The sequence below is a fragment of the Carettochelys insculpta genome, chromosome 3 (genome assembly GCF_033958435.1).
Source record: "Carettochelys insculpta isolate YL-2023 chromosome 3, ASM3395843v1, whole genome shotgun sequence".
Lineage (NCBI taxonomy): Eukaryota > Metazoa > Chordata > Testudines > Carettochelyidae > Carettochelys > Carettochelys insculpta.
In genome coordinates, this window is record NC_134139.1 from 127497274 (window position 1) to 127513183 (window position 15910).

General features: G+C 47.2%; 1 protein-coding gene across 9 annotated transcripts in view; it reads left to right on the plus strand.

The window, feature by feature from the left end:
• The window catches only part of ATG5 (autophagy related 5), a 123798-nt gene that overhangs the window by 84264 nt on the left and 23624 nt on the right, over positions 1-15910 (plus strand). For 8 of the 9 annotated variants that reach the window (XM_074990801.1, XM_074990802.1, XM_074990805.1 and 5 more), the window contains one exon: positions 9401-9518. The exons of the other annotated variant lie outside the window; for it this stretch is intronic. In XM_074990801.1, coding sequence (XP_074846902.1) covers positions 9401-9518 — 118 coding nt within the window. The remainder of the gene's footprint in view (positions 1-9400; positions 9519-15910) is intronic. 9 annotated transcript variants of the gene reach the window in all.

Below are 15910 nucleotides of genomic sequence, written 5' to 3' on the forward strand. Positions count from 1 at the left end.
CATATTTGTAGACTGTTACATAGGGGATCAGATTATCTGATCGTTTCTGGCCTTGAAATCTATGAATTTTCATGAAAGGAAGAAATAGGAACATTGCATATACCTGTTGAGCGCCAAAACATTAGATGTACAGAGAAGACATCTCAAATGGCAAGCAAAGGGCCAGAGTTCTTAGCACTTTTTACCAGCCATTTATATATGAATTTTTTGATTGTAGCATACTGAAAATACATTTAATTGTTTTTACTTTCAAAAAGACTAAGAATAGGCTGCAGCTATCACCAAGACTGGGTAGCAAATGTGGGTCATAAGAATTGGGGGGAGGAGCACTTTAATTTGTCTTCATGATAAATACTTTGGACATGAGTGTCCTTGTAGTTTGCAGTGGAGAGGCAAGTGCACAGGAATTCAGTATTTATAATGCCTTTGAATCCCACAAAGGGATCAGTGATTTATAAAGTTCCTTTTTTAATGTCAAAGTCAACTATTTCGTTTGCATTTTTCTTTTGGGCTTCCCAGCACTCTATGTTTATGGTAACTTTAATCACTCACTTTGTTAGTGGAAATAAGACGGTTTTTATAGGGCTGGTTATTGTAGCTTGATCTCAAAATATGGTAGCTTTAGAGAAAAGGGAGGAAGACACTGTCCAAGTCCAAAGAACAAAATTGTATTTAAACAGGCAGACATGGATGGTTTATGGAAGATGACAGTGCAAAGCTGGTTTTTAAATGTGTATAACATCTTTTCTGACTTATTTGGGCAACCTTAAACACAATAGAAGGTTGTTTAAAGGAGGAATATGACTAGAGATGGATGGCTGCCTTGTACTCCAAAAATTAGAAACAGTATGTCATAAAGCACAAGGAAGTAGGAAAAATTGAAGTGAAGGCTTTGTATATGCAAATGAAATTTCGCATATTAGCCACCATATGGTTCTGCTTAGCATGAGTAATGCACGTTGCACCTGCACATGGATGCCTTAGTAGTACATCAGCATTACAGCTGCTATTTAGATTCTGCTTGCTTTGAGGAATCTGACTGCATTATGATCTACTGAACCATGCTGATGCTGTACCAGAAAGAAGTAAGAGATCTAGTATATTAGCCCTATATTAGAGAGCTGGTATATTAGTACCACAGTATGGTACAAGGTGCATTGGTGGGCTGCCTAGTCTGCTTCCTGTGTTCTGCTGCATAGAGAAGTTTTCCAGAAGCTAATGAGTATTTTATACCATGGGGTTCAGTTACACAGTATTTTCCATTTTGACATCAACATCGTCTGATAATTATTGCTGACATTGTTCAGGGAAGGCATAATTATAAATGTGCATCCACCTCTCTAAATTTTGGTTATGGAGGGAACCATATGAACAGATGATGTGTGGAACCATCTGAACTTGATCATTCTCATAAACAGTTGCTGCATGGTTGATCCGGATGGACTTCAGGGCTGTCTCTACACTTGCATTCCTCTTTGGAAGGAGGCATGCAAATGAGGTGCCAGGTATGTAAATAATGCACATAATTGGCATTTTTTATTTCCCTCATTTGCATACCTATTTCAAAAGAGGAATGCAAGTGTAGACACAGCCTAGCTGGACTGGCAAGTAGTACTGTGAAAAGATTGATAGATGCAAAGGCCAGAAGGGACCATGTATGATCATCCAGTCTGACCTCCTGTAAAACACAGGCCATAAAACTTCCCCTAAATAATGCTTGGAGTGTATCTCCTGGAAAAAACAGCTACTCTTGACTTAAAATCTTCAGAGATGGCGACTGCGCCAGAAGCCTTGGTAAATTGTTCCATTGGTTAAGTACCCTCACTGTCGATCCATCCCTCCTACCCGACACCACCTCCCAAAAATTGCACCTTATCTCTCGTCTGTTTAGCTTTTAACTTCAAGTTGTTGTGTCATATCATACTTTTCTCTGCTACATTGAAAAGACCATTATTAAATATTGTTCCCCAGGTAGATAGTTATACACTGTAATCAAAACACTCTTTAAGTGTCTCTTTGTGAAGTGAAATAGATTGAGCTCTTGGAGTCTGTTGCAATAAGGCGTGTTCTCTAATCCTTTACTCATTCTCATGGCTCTTCTCTGAGCACTCTCTAACTTATCAGCCTCCTTCTTGAATAGTGGTCAACAGAACTAGACATGCTATGCCAAAAGTGGTTACGCCAGTGTGAAATACAGAGGCAAAATAACCTTAATACTCCTATTCTAGATTCACTTGTAATAGCGCTTTTGGCCACAGCATCACACTGGGAGCTCATGTTGCACTTACAGCTATTATTCTTGCCAACCCCTACATCTGATTATTCCTTCCCATCTCTGAAATCTTTCTTCAGTCACTGCCTCCCAGAATAATCCCACGTCTATAAGCAGCAAGTATATTCTTTATTTCTAGATGTATAGGTTTACATTTAGAGAATTAAAACATATAGGGTGCATCTACACTTGCATTCCTCTTTCGGAAGGGGTATGCAAACAAGGTAAATTGAAAATGCAGATATATAAATTTGCATATTTGGCACATCATTTGCATATTCTAATTTCGAAAGAGCTTCTTTTGAAAGAAGAAAGCCAGTGTAGACGCTGCTCTTTGGAAAGTAAACCCCATCTTCGAAAGAATCCTTCTTCCCATTAAATAATCTGGATGGATAAAGGATCTAGAGGGTGGCAGGAGGTGAACAAATACATCACAGTCTATCTTATTCTGCGATAACGTGCATGAATGGGGTTGATTTTTCAGGCTTGGGATCTGCAAAAAGAATATTGTGGGAAAATTATGAGAACAACATTAGTGGTTGCAAAAATATGGATGAAGTGTCACTTAAGAGTGAAAATATTTGTTTCCTCCTGCCTTACCAATTTTTATTTCCCTCTCCAAACTCTGCTTGACACTGAAGGGTGTAAAGGAAGGCAGTATGTCGTCCAAAATGTCTACATTTTTTACAGTGAGTTACGCCTTGTCTTTTCTGTACTAAAATATAAGATAAGAATGCATTATTGTAATTTTTTGCTCAGATACCTTTGTTGGTTATAAGCTATTTCTAACACGTATAACTTTTTCATTTTATTAGGATTCTTAAGTTGAAAGCATTGTGCAAATCTGAAAATACTTTAGGATGTATTTCATAGAAAAAATTTTTTACTGGATAATAGGATAACATTTGGTATAGTTCTATAAAATGTGTGTAATATTTTCAGGGAGTGGTGAAACGTGCCTGTACTGTTCTATGCATGGGAAATTTAAATTATTATATGAGCTCCACCTGCTCAGTCTAAAGTTTTGTGGTTTCCATTTGTTTAAAAGGAATAAATTATTGCTGTATGAGAACATTTTAATTGTTTTTAAGTATGATGATCATTACAAAAGATCTGCAGAATATGTTTTTTGGCCTGTTATTGAAAACATAATAGAGTATTCAGGAAAGACTTAAGTTTTACATTTCGGTATTGCCAAACTGTCCACGTATTGGAATTTTAAGGATACTTCTAATGTGGGTTCAGAATGTAAGGTAATTTGCAGTGGTTGAAGTACAATTAGGGTAACAGCAAATATTTAGTCAGGAAGCCAAGATTTTTCATTTCAATGGAAAGTCTGGTTACTTTATGATTGTTAGTTTTTAATCTTAAAAAAAGAAATCTGTTATGCCTTTTTCATTTTACGATATGTACAGAGTAAAATGTCTGGCTAATCAAATCGTGGGTTTTATGCAGTATTTGACGTGCTGATGATGCAGAAAAGTGCCAGGGAAGCAGGGATGACGTTTTTATGGCATGTGATTGTGGAGCAAAAGTAGATGAGCTTTTCAGTGCTAAATTTATGTACAAGTATACAGTCCCCTCAGTTTAGCTCCTTTCTTATTGGCTATGTCTACACTAGAGTATTCTTTTGAACAACTGTTTTTCAGATAATACAATCCAAAAGATCATCTCTTGGATAGTTCATCTACACTCAAAAATCAGATGGTGCCTGCGATCTGCTCTTTCGAAAGACTGTTCCGCTCTTTCAAAAGTGAGTGTCTACAAATTCACGTCTGCTCTTTTGAAAGAGTGGAGCAGGGAACACTGCAGATGGATTGCATGGCTGACAAGCTCTTCTGGGTCCTGCAGTCAGCTGATCGCCCAAAGGGCTCCTCCCTAACACCTCTGATCTTCAGCCACTCAGGCCCACTCACTCTGCCACAAGCTGTGCAGAGCCCCTGTACAGACGCGACTGTGCATTCAAACCTGTCCCGATGAACCCCCAGCAGTGGCTCCTTCTCGTTGAGTTGGCCATCCTCCAAGTCTTGCTCAGCTCTCTTGCCACATTGCTTGCTACCCCCCTCCAATTTCTCACATGGGCAAACCCCCTCACTAGGGCCCTGGAGGTCCTCGACCTGAGATCACACCTGCACCCACCCAGAGTCCCATGACGCCTCTGGATCCACCTCAGCAGCTGCAACTGGTGGGCGTGGTTGGTGCTGGGGGACTTGGATGGTGCTCGATAGCTACAGAATTTCCAAATGAGCAAGCAGACATTCCAGGAGCTCTGTCACTGGCTTGCCACTGCCTTGAGTCACCAGGACACTGGCATAAGGCCTGTTCTACCCTTTGAAAAATGGGTGGCGATCACTGTTTGGAAGCTGGCCACCCCAGACAGCTGTTGGTCCAGGGGAGATGTGACCATGCCTCTCTGCATCATGGCAGCTGCTACTTACCCCTACTGCCCTGGCTGATGTGGCCCTCCACCAGCTACCCTGACCCCACCCAAGAGGCATTTAACACTCACCTCAAACAGGCCGAGAGAATGGTGGAGCAGGCCTCTGGGTATCTGTATGGCTGGTGGCAGTGCCTACTCACATGCCTAGGGGTTGGGCTACAGAATTATCCCCTGGTGGTGGGTGTCTGTTGCGCCCTGCACAACATGGGCAAGGGTGAGGCATTCCCCCTAGTGGGCAGCAGAGTATGGTCGCAGCCTTGAACAGTCGGTCCCCACCCCAAGGCTTTAGGTACAATGGGAAGGTGCCCACCTTGGGGGCCCTTTTTGGGAGATATTTGCACATGAACAACAGTGACCACCTCTGACAGTTCCAACATGCTGGTTCCCCCTCCATACGCCCCCCACCATCCCACTACAATGACTCCAGCCTGCATGCACAGCCACATCCACATCCACACCCCACCAACAGCACAGGGATGGTTCAAAAATAAAGATTTAAGCATTAATAAAAACTGTCTATCTTACAACTATGAAAAAGTAACTGTAGCAGAGGACGGGGTCAAACTACGTGCAGTTTGCCCTATGAAGGGAGAAGGGCAGTGAAAAGGGAGGCAGGGGGCTGAACTGAGATGGGAGAGGGGTGGACCTGAACTTGGAGTGGGGGAATTAACTGGTAATGGGGAAGGAGAAACCGCAACTGGGATAGGGGTAGAGCTGCAACCCTTAACTGGGAGGGGAGGGGAGAAGCTGTTATGTGAAGGGGGAAAACGGGGATCTTAACCAGGAGGTGAGAGGTGGTAACTTATGGGAGGGAGAAGTGGGGAGCTCTAAATGGGAGTGGAGAATGGGAACCCTACTCCAGGGCCGGGGGTGGACTGTGAGCCCCCTTGGCCCCAGGCTTCTCTGTCACCTCTGGTCCTCTCAAATGCCTTCTTCGGCCTCATCATGTTGCTGCTGGGTGTGCTGAATGGTGCCACTGCTCCTCCTGACTGTCCAGCATCACAGAGAGGTCAGGGCTCTCCTGGCCCTTCTGCAGCATGGCTGCAAAGATGGATAGGAAGATACAGTCAGTCACTTGCTACTGCATAATGGCTTTGCCCCCCACCTCCCTGTGGGCAGCAGCCCCCACTCCAGTGACATTTGGCCTTGGCATACCATGTGTGCTGTGAGAGTCCACAGCCATGTGGGCTATTCCCATTTTGTGGTCCGGACCAGCCCATGCCTCCCTGTGTGGGTGGCTTACAATGCTGTCCCAGGGTGGATGTTGCTGGCAGTCATTTTGGCATAATGTTAGCCACAGCCACCTGTGCTACGACAGTCCTGTGAATGCTGAGCGTGTGGGTGGCCCGCTGGCATCTGTGGTGCCCCTGCCACCTAAAAGATGGGATGTGTACTCTTCCATGTACTTACTGGAGGGTCCCTCCCCAATGTCCACTGGTGCCTGGCTAGCCATAGCCCGGCTTGATGAGCAGGATGGAATGTCTATTACAAGATCCCCGTCATTGCTGGAGATCTCAGCGGTGGCCAGTTCCATCTGGACTGCCGGACCGAGCCCCTGTTCTGCCAGGGCGTGCAGCTCCTCAGATACACTGTCCAGGAGGGATGGTGGGGAGGAGCCTTCCCTTGGCTTCAGGAGGCAGTGAAGCTCCCTGTAGTAGGGGCAGGTTATGGGACCTGTCCCTGAGTGGCTGGCAAAGTCCCTCTCCCGCGCATAACTCTACCACAATTCTTTTACTTTGCTGTGCACCTGGTTGGTGGTGCATGCAGGGTACCCTTGGTTTACCAGCTGCTTGGAAAGTCAGGCAGTTGCAGCCACATTTTGCCTCTTGCCCCCCATCTGCTTCAGGACCTTCTTGTCTTTCCACCAGGTCACTCACCTCAGTCTCAGTCCAGGAGGGCGTCCTTTTTTCAGGGATGTTCCCAGGTCCTGGGGAGCCTGGGGCAGCTGCAGAGGCTGGCTGCTGGCCAGTGCTTGTGGTCGCACCTGCTGGGGTGACTGTGAGGGGAGCAGTTACACTTAAGCACTTACGCTTTGCTATTTGGTCAGTACAAGATTTCTCGCTTTGGGAACTGGCCTGTTCTTCCCTGAGCTGTCTCCAAGAGAATCCTATTGAACACTTTTCCTGGAATGACAGTAATGTGATGCCCCTCCAGTTCTTGCATTTCTTCAGGTTGCCTTTCTTGGGAAGTTTGATAAGATAGACGTGTTTCCAGTCTTGTTGGATCTCTTCAATGTCCCAACTTTTCTCAAATAGATTATACATCATGTTGACTGATGTCTCACTACCTGCCTTGATTGCTTCTGCAGGGAAGTTGTCTGGACCAGGTTCTTTTCTGCTTTTCAGGTGGGCAATAGCTTTTCTTATTTCTCCTTCTGTAGGTCTGTTGCTGTTAATTTTCAGAGTTATATTTGCAGGTAGTAACTTGGGAGGTTCCATGTGGGCAGAAGTTTTTCAAAGTGTTCCTTCCATGTACTGAGTTGCTCACTTGGGTTTGTTAGCACACTCCCCTCCTTATCCTGTACTGGCTGATCCACTGTATGCTGTGACCCAGCTAGCTTCTGTATGTTGTTATGTAGCTCTTTCAAGCTTCTCTGTCCTGCAGCTTGTTCAACTTCTGCAAGGTTTTCCACAAAGTTCTTCTTGTCCCATTTTACAGCCTTTTTAACTTCTTTGTTGGCTTCTGAATACGGTCTCTGAGCTTCCACCTTGGCTCCTCTTGTTTTGCTGCTGTTGACTGCTGCTTTTCTCTCCTTTCCTTCCTCCACTTTTCTCAGAGTTTCTGCTGTGATCCATTCTTTGTGATACCTTGTCCTCTTTCCCAGTGTTTTATTGCAGGTCTCTTTCCAGGCTGTTCTGGTGTGTTCCCAAATTTATTCCACAGTAACATCTTTTGGGATGAGGTTTGTCAGAATGCATATCTGTTGCACAGCTCCACTTGGAAACCGGCTCTTGTCTTGCTGTCCTTCAGTTATTCTGTATTGAATCTCAATCCTGGCTTGATCACTTTTGTAATGTAACTCTTGAGCTTGAGTTTTATCATGACCAGATGGTGGTCTGAACCTTCATCTGCTCCTTTTTGAGTGCAGATGTCCTGCATTGTTCTTCTGAAAGACCTGCTGATACAGATGTGATCAATCTGGTTTTCTGACTGGTGGTCTGGTGAAACCATGTGACCTTATGGATCCGGTTGTGCAGAAAAACACTACCACCTATCACCAATCCATTGAAGGAACAAAAGTCACTGAGGCGCTCTCCATTTTCATTCATGTTGCCTAGGCCTTGTTTTTCCATGATCTGTTCTCTGCCTATATTTATGCTTCCAATCTGCACATTGAAGTTGCCCATCAAAATTAACGTAGCCTTTGTTTTCTGGTTTACAGCACTTCGTAGTTTCTCATGGAAGTCTGTTTCACATTCCTCAGCTGTTTCATTGATTGGTGCATAACATTACACAATTTGTACCTTTCGCACTTTGGTGTATAAGCTGTCTGTGATGATGCGTGATGATACTGCTGTCTGCTCCCTTAAAGCACCAGATGCCTCTCTTGATAACATCAAGCCCATGTCTTCTTTGTGTGGTGCACCCTCATCTTCATGTCCTGAGTAGATGAGGATTTTAACTGTTGCCAGGCGGAGCTGCCCAGGTTATGTCCATCTTGTCCCTCATAAGCCCAAAACTGGAACTGTTTCATCTCCACTGCACTCTGTGCTGTCTTCCCTGCTTGATATATGGTCCAAACATTCCACGTACCAAACTGGGTGGCTGTCCTGGGTGAGAGAAGGGTTATCTGTGGGGCAGCTTCCCTTCAGCTTTCCCTGCCAAGCTTCATACTCAGTTCAGGCAGATTGCCAACTCCTCCCAAGAGTTGTGTAGTTGTAGGTTTCTTTATAGATATTTTCTGTAATTTTTGGGCATTTTTTACTGATAAGGTTGTTAACGCTAAGCCAATGACTTTTACCTTGGGAAGAGGTGATCCACATTTTTCTGGTCTCTACCATTAGACCTGTCCAGGTTGGGTGACCCTTCCAGGAGCTATAGCTCTCCGGGTCTTTGAGACACACAAGTCACCTCCATTGTGACAGGAAATGGACCAATTAAATGGGGGAAATGGAGTATTTGGATGTAAATAAGTTTCTGTAGCTTTGGTTCAGCAAAGTTCTTGCATGTGTTTGAGCCCTATTAAACTCACCTGCTGTGTGACCTAGGACAATACGTTTCACCATTGAGTGCCTCAGTTTCCCCACATGTAAAATGGCACTGAGGTACTGGCCTTTGGAAAGTGCTTTGAAATCTGTTGAAAAGTACTTTATAAGAGTGATCTAGCAGTTACTTATTATTAAACAGGACAGGTGCATTTGCTTAAGTACTTTGCATATTAGGGTCTATTTGCTGTACTTTGAGTAAGATTGGAAACTTGAAATTATTAAAAATAGCACTTTGTAACAGATTTTTATGATCTTCACTATTCCCCTATGAAGGAAGGTAAGTCTGTCAATATACATAAAACTACTAAAAGCTGTCATACTAGGTTGTAGCACTCTGATGGGAAATAGAGACAAAAGTATAAAGCATTAAAATGCCAAACACTAGTCACACACACCCCTCCGCCAAAGTGGTATCATTGATTCGCTTTCTTTGAGATTAAATTACTGTAGTTTTACTAACTTTTTTGTATTTTAAAACAGGTAACAACTGAACGACCTTTTATACAGAAGTTATTTCGTCCTGTTGCTGCAAATGGACAGCTGAATACACTGGGAGACCTCCTAAAAGAAGTTTGTCCTGCTGCAATTACGCCTGACGGTACTACAAACATATAGCATGAATACAGCATTTCGTACTGTTCCTCAGGCTACATCCACACTCCGAGATAAATTTGGTTTTATGAAATTCAAATTTGTACCACTGGGTTTTATAAATATGAATTTGAATATCCTCAGCTCCCCACAAATTCTAGTTAATGCTGCCACACTAAATTGTCAAAGGTTGACTGTTGCAGCAGTTCAGTGTGGGAACCTATCCCACAGTTTCCTCAGTCCCATAGCATTCTGGTTTTTTCCACTGGTGCAGTATGGGGGAAAAAAATGCCCTGCAAGTGTTTGTGGGTATATGGTGTAATCTTCCCATGTTGCATTGTCCTCATTCTCCTCTCATGGAAAGCAAACAGCCATTTTTTCAGAAGGAAAGAAGGAAAAGTAGGGAATCCAAGGTGAAAGAAAAACAAATAGGCTGGCTCCACAAGGTGACAGAACCATTTAAACTGGTTGCTCAGCTGCTTTTCTCCCATAGAAAGAACACCTTTAGGTATCACTTTTGCCCGATGAGCTAACTTAGTGTGCCAGGGGACTGCCATACCCACATACCAAAATGACTCTGTGCCCTGGATTACCCAGGTGACTGTGCCATCTCAACTGGCTACCCAGCCCGGGTGAAAATATTATGGGAACAGATTACAGCTTGTGATATCCAGCCCTCCCACGTTCTATGATGGGGTGTGGTTGAAGGACCAGTTGACGGGGTCCCTTCAGGGGCTTTCTGCAGCCAGGGAGCCAGCCCTGAATGCCAGTGACTGTGGGGGCTGGCCCCCAGTGCAGGATATCACAAGCTGTAATATGTTTTTTTTCAAGGAGCTCATAGAGGGATCCGAACCATTAGCTATCATCTTAGAAGTCTTCCCCGTCAACAGCCATCTCCCAAAACTTTTGCTTTGGGGAGTGACTTCTCCCCATTGACAGTCAGCCCCTAAAATCTTTGCTGCCTTTGGAACCTTCACTGCACGCAAACCAGGACATGTGGGGTGTTGCGGGATACATGTGGAATTCCTTTGGAGGCCAGTAAAACCGGTTTAAATGGAAGCTGTTTCCACACTACCATTAATCCAAATGCTTACATTCAAACTTTCCATTAATCCCACGCGAGTTGTCAGAGTAAGAATACCTGCCACAGAGCCTCTAAATTTGAAATAATGGTAATGATTTCTGTAATGATTTACTTCTCTATGAGCTGCTGTGGGTGCCCAAACTGACCTTTCTTCTTTGAGTGGTCCCCGTGGGTGCTCCACAGTAGGTGTCGGGCTCGCCCGGTGCCGCAGATCGGAATTCTTCTAGCAGTTTCTATTGGATCGCGCATGCGCTAATGCGCGCCACTCCCTTGCGCGTCCCCGGCCATGTGCGCGATCCGGTCCCTGCCAGTTCCTTCCCAACCACCATTGGCTGCAGATGGAATCCGCTCCAGCTAAAGCCAGAGACAGATAAGATAGTTGTTTTTTACGTGTAGTTCGTTTGTTTTGTCACTATTAAAAAAAGGAAGAGAAAGAAAGAGAATATTAGACAGCAGAGAGAAGAGGAACGAAGGAGAGAGGGGCGGGCAAGAAGGCTGTTAAGCTGTCCGCTGCCCTGAAGGCCATGAATGTTATTTTGGGTTAGAAAGCACTGATTAGTGGCTAAGTACCCTATTAACAGTAAAGACTCACAGCGATGGCTTCTTCGGGGTATAAGAAGTGTGAGTCATGCCGTGAGGCTATGCCGGCCTCTGATGGGCATAGTGAATGCATTCGCTGCCTGGGAGAGCCGCACGTTACCCAGAAGTGTTCCCACTGTACTGAGCTTACAGCCAGGGCCAGGAAAGACAGAGAGATGAGGCTCAAAATGATCTTGTTTGATAAGGCTCTCCAGCCTGAACTGCCAGAGAAGCCTCACGCAGAAGGGCCCTCTGGGTCACAAAAAAGGAAGGCAGCCTCTTTGACCCTCTCTGTGCAGAAGAGGAGGAAACGCTCCCTGGCTCAATCCTTGCCGGCAGGCCCAGAGGGCAGGACAAGCGGAACACGGAGCCCCCAGCTGCGAGCTCATGAAAGCGGCAGTGCAGCAGCGCACGTGGCAGAGGCTGAGCCTCCGATTACACAACAGGCAGCACAGAAGTTGCTGCGAGCGCCAGCGCGGAAAGCGCCGGAATCAGCGGCACCAACGCATGCGGCACCAGCTTCCACGGTGCAGGGGCACCTGGCACGGAGCCTATTGGCGCCACAGGAAGCTACCCGCCCGGCACCACCGCTGACTGCTGAGCACGGCGCCAACAACGGGGCTGAGATCCCCGGCACGGGAGGGGGCGGCGCCCACCCCACAGGGGAGGGGCAAGGCAAAAGCAAAAACTCGGCACCTTAGTCCATCTCCAGGCAGGGCCACGCTGCCCTTATCACCCAGCCCCTCCCTCCCCCCCCAATGAGATACACATGCAGCATCACCGGGCTGTAACTCCACCGGCTTATCTTGGGCCTCCCTCTCCGTTCCTCCAACCAGTTTCGCCGTAGCTCGGGCCACCTTCACCATTTTTGGGCATGGATCCCCTTGAGTACTATCACAAACCGGCTTCACCACTATCTCTGTCGTCGCGGAGGTCCCGCTCTCCCAGACATCATGGGTACACTCCCCGATCGTGGTCCAGGTCTCCATCACCGGGCCCTTGCCCATGCTGCTATGGTCGTCCTCATCATGCTGAACACAAACACTGCAGGTCTAGATCCAGGGGCAGGTCCTCTCCTACCACTCATCAATACTTCCGTGTACACTCTAGCTCTGGGACGGGAACACAGTTGTCCCAGGGGGAATTAAGTCCAGAATCCCGAGACTTCCCTTCACAGTCCTCCAGGGAGCAAGTATATCACCGAACTCGGGAGCCAGAGGATTTGGGGGAGGCTTACCCCAGCGGTTCTTCCTCATCCTCCCCAGATGAGGCCATGGCCCCTGGGGATGTCTCCCCTCCGGATGACCTTAAACAATTCCAGGAGCTGTTCAAAAGAGTAGCTTTCATGCAGCACATTCAAATAGCAGAGGTGCAGGAGAAGCACCATAAACTCCTGAAAAATTTGAGACCCCCGGCTTCATCTAAAATCACTATCCCGCTGGACGAAGCCATTATGGAGTCAGCCACTAACATATGGCAGACTCCAGCCTCTATTCTGCCTACGAACAAGAGAGCGGATGAGAAGTACTTCGTCCCAGCCAAGGCCATGGAGTTCCTCTTTAGTCACCCGCAACCCAATTCTTTGGTGGTCGAATCGTCCCAGCAGAGGTCGAAGACGTCTCAGTACAAATCGGGGGGGTCGGATAAAGATGCTAAGAAGCTAGAGCTGTTTGGCAGGAAGGTCTATTCCTCCTCTACCCTATTATTGAGAGTGGCAAATTACACGGCACATCTATCGAACCATAACTTTGACAATTACTCTAGACTCACTCCCCTCATGGATTCACTCCTGGAGGACAAGAAGCCAGTGTTAAAGGCGATTGTCCAAGAGGGCTATGCGGCGTCGCGGATGGGAGTCCAGATTGCCCTGGATGTGGCGGACACAGCGGCACGTTCAACAGCTGCAGCAGTGGTAATGCGTAGGGAATCCTGGCTCCAGACGTCTGGTATCCCCAGAGACTTACAGGCGAAGATCATGGATCTTCCCTTTGATAAGCAAAAGTTTGTGGACTCAACCGACTCGGTCCTCCACTCCAGCAAAGACTCGAGGGCCACACTTAGGACCTTGGGTATTTATACTCCCCCATACAAGAAAAAGAAATTTTATCCTCAGCAAAGACGCTAAGCTTACCAACTACAGCGCGCTCAATATCAGCGAGGCTACGACCAAGGGTGCCATTAACAGCAGCAGTACAGGGCTCCCAGGTGATGTTCTCACAAAGCCGTACACCCTCGGGACAGGCCCAGAGACAGCAAGTTTGACGGGTATGTCGGGGGCTGCACTATCAATACCATTGCTCAGTGCCATTTTCATCTCATGTTCCATCATCGCCTCAAACCGTTCCACTCCCAATGGCAAAAGATCACCATGGACAAATGGGTGCTAGAAATTATAGCCACAGGTTACACGATCCCTTTCCAGTCACTTCCACTGATGAAGCCTCCCGCCCGGCCTCATCTCAGGGACACTGCCCGCGAGGCTGAAGCAGAAGGTAGATCGCCTCATGTTCATAGGGGCGGTGGAAAGAGTGCCGGAACAATTCCAAGGGAAAGGTTTTTATTCACGCTATTTCCTAACAGAGAAGAAAACAGGAGGCTGGAGGCCGATTTTTGGATATACGGGGCCTCAACCGTTACTTGCGCAAGCAATGCTTTTGGATGATCACAGTTGCCTCCATACTTAAAGCACTGGACGATGGAGACTGGTTTGCAGCCCTCAACTTACAAGATGTTTACGTTCATATAACAATCCACCGGGCACACAGGCGCTTCCTCCGTTTCACGGTCGGCGGGGAACATTTCCAGTACAGGGTTCTTCCATTTGGCCTATCCTCGGCACCCAGAGTCTTTACCAAAACCCTGGCAGTGGTATCAGCCTACCTGCACAGACAGGGGGTGTTTATTTTCCCATATCTGGATGACTGTCTACGGAAAGGGGCCTCAAAGGCAGAGGTCCTACGCATGATACGCGTCACCGCGAACACGTTTACTTCGCTGGGCCTAGTAGACCTTGCAAAGTCAAAGACCGAACCCACGCAAGATATAGAGTTCATAGGGGCACGCATAAACTCTATCACAGCAAGAGTATACTTGCCCGATGCCTGCTTCCGCGCCATCAACTCCCTGGTGCAAGTCATGACATACAGCCCCATGGTGCTGGTCCTAACGTGTCTGCAACTGTTGGGGCACATGGCGGCAGCGACGTTTGTGGTACAGAATGCCAGGTTACACATGCGAAGCCTGCAGCATTGGCTGGCGAGTGTTTACAAACCAGCATCCCACACTGTCCACAGGGTAGTGTCGCCCACGACAGAGGTGCGCAGATCCCTAGCGTGGTGGGAAAATCCCGAGAATCTGCTAGTAGGGGTGCCTTTCCACCAACCACAAATTTCTATTTTTCTTACTACCGACGCCTCCCACATAGGATGGGGAGCGCACATTGACAGCAAGGTGACGCAAGGGCTATGGTCCTCTGTGGAACAGACACTACACATAAACATACTGGAGCTCAGAGCAGTGTTCAACGTGTGCAGGCATTTTCGAGAATACCTGCATGGCAAAGTAGTTGGGATCAGTACCGACAATACCTCCACTATGTTCTACATCAATCGACAAGGAGGGGCACGATCCCATGTGTTATGTGTGGAAGCAGTCTGATTGTGGAACTGGTGCATCGCCAACAACGTAACGTTGAAAGCCTCATACTTGCCGGGTGCCCACAATGTGAAGGCAGATCAGCTGAGCAGGCACTTCGCACTCATGCACGAATGGCAGATCCGCTACGGCGCATATTTCATACATGGGGGTTTCCCCAAGTCGATTTGTTTGCCACCCAGTACAACAAGAAGAGTCCCCAGTACTGCTCCAGAGCAGGACTACGGTGGGGGTCCCTGGGGGACGCATTCATGATTTCATGGAAGGGCCCTCTACTCTATGCGTTTCTCCCCACAACGCTTATCCACAAGGTTCTGCAGAAAGCCAGAAGGGAGAGAGCTCGCATGATACTCATAGTTCCAACTTGGGACCGGCAACAATGGTTTCCCTTGCTTCTGCGCATGTCGGATCCTCCACCACTCCCCCTACCGGTGGCGCTGGACTTACTCACGCAGGCTCAGGGGTCCATAGTGCACCCGCACCCTCAGGGACTGCACCTACAAGCATGGTTAATCCATGGCTCAGCACCTTAGAGAGCACGTGTACGGAGGGAGTACAACAAGTCTTGGAGTGTAGCTGAAGGACCTCCACCAGGAGGACTTATGAACAGAAATGGACTCGATTTACAGCCTGGTGTTCCGCCAAACAGTTAGCTCCCTTGACGTTCCTATAACCATAATACTAGAATACCTATTGGACCTCAAACGAGACGGGCTTTCTCTATCCTCGCTAAAGGTCCACCTCACTGCTATATCAGCTTTTCGGCATACAGAGGAAGGGCCCACTGTATTCGCCCACCCTATCGTCACAAGGTTCTTGAAGGGGCTGGTAAACCTGTACCCACCTCGAAAACCGCTTCCGCCGTCGTGGAGTTTGGACTTGGTGCTCAGCACGCTATCGGGACCACCCTTCGAACCATTAGCCACGGTACCCTTCCAACTCCTTACGATGAAAACAACCTTCCTCCTTGTGATTACGTCAGCCTGCAGGGTGAGCGAGCTTACAGCAGTGATGGCAACGCCGCCCTGCGCAGTATTCTCAAAGGAGGCGGTAACCTTACGGTTACACCCAGACTTCGTTCC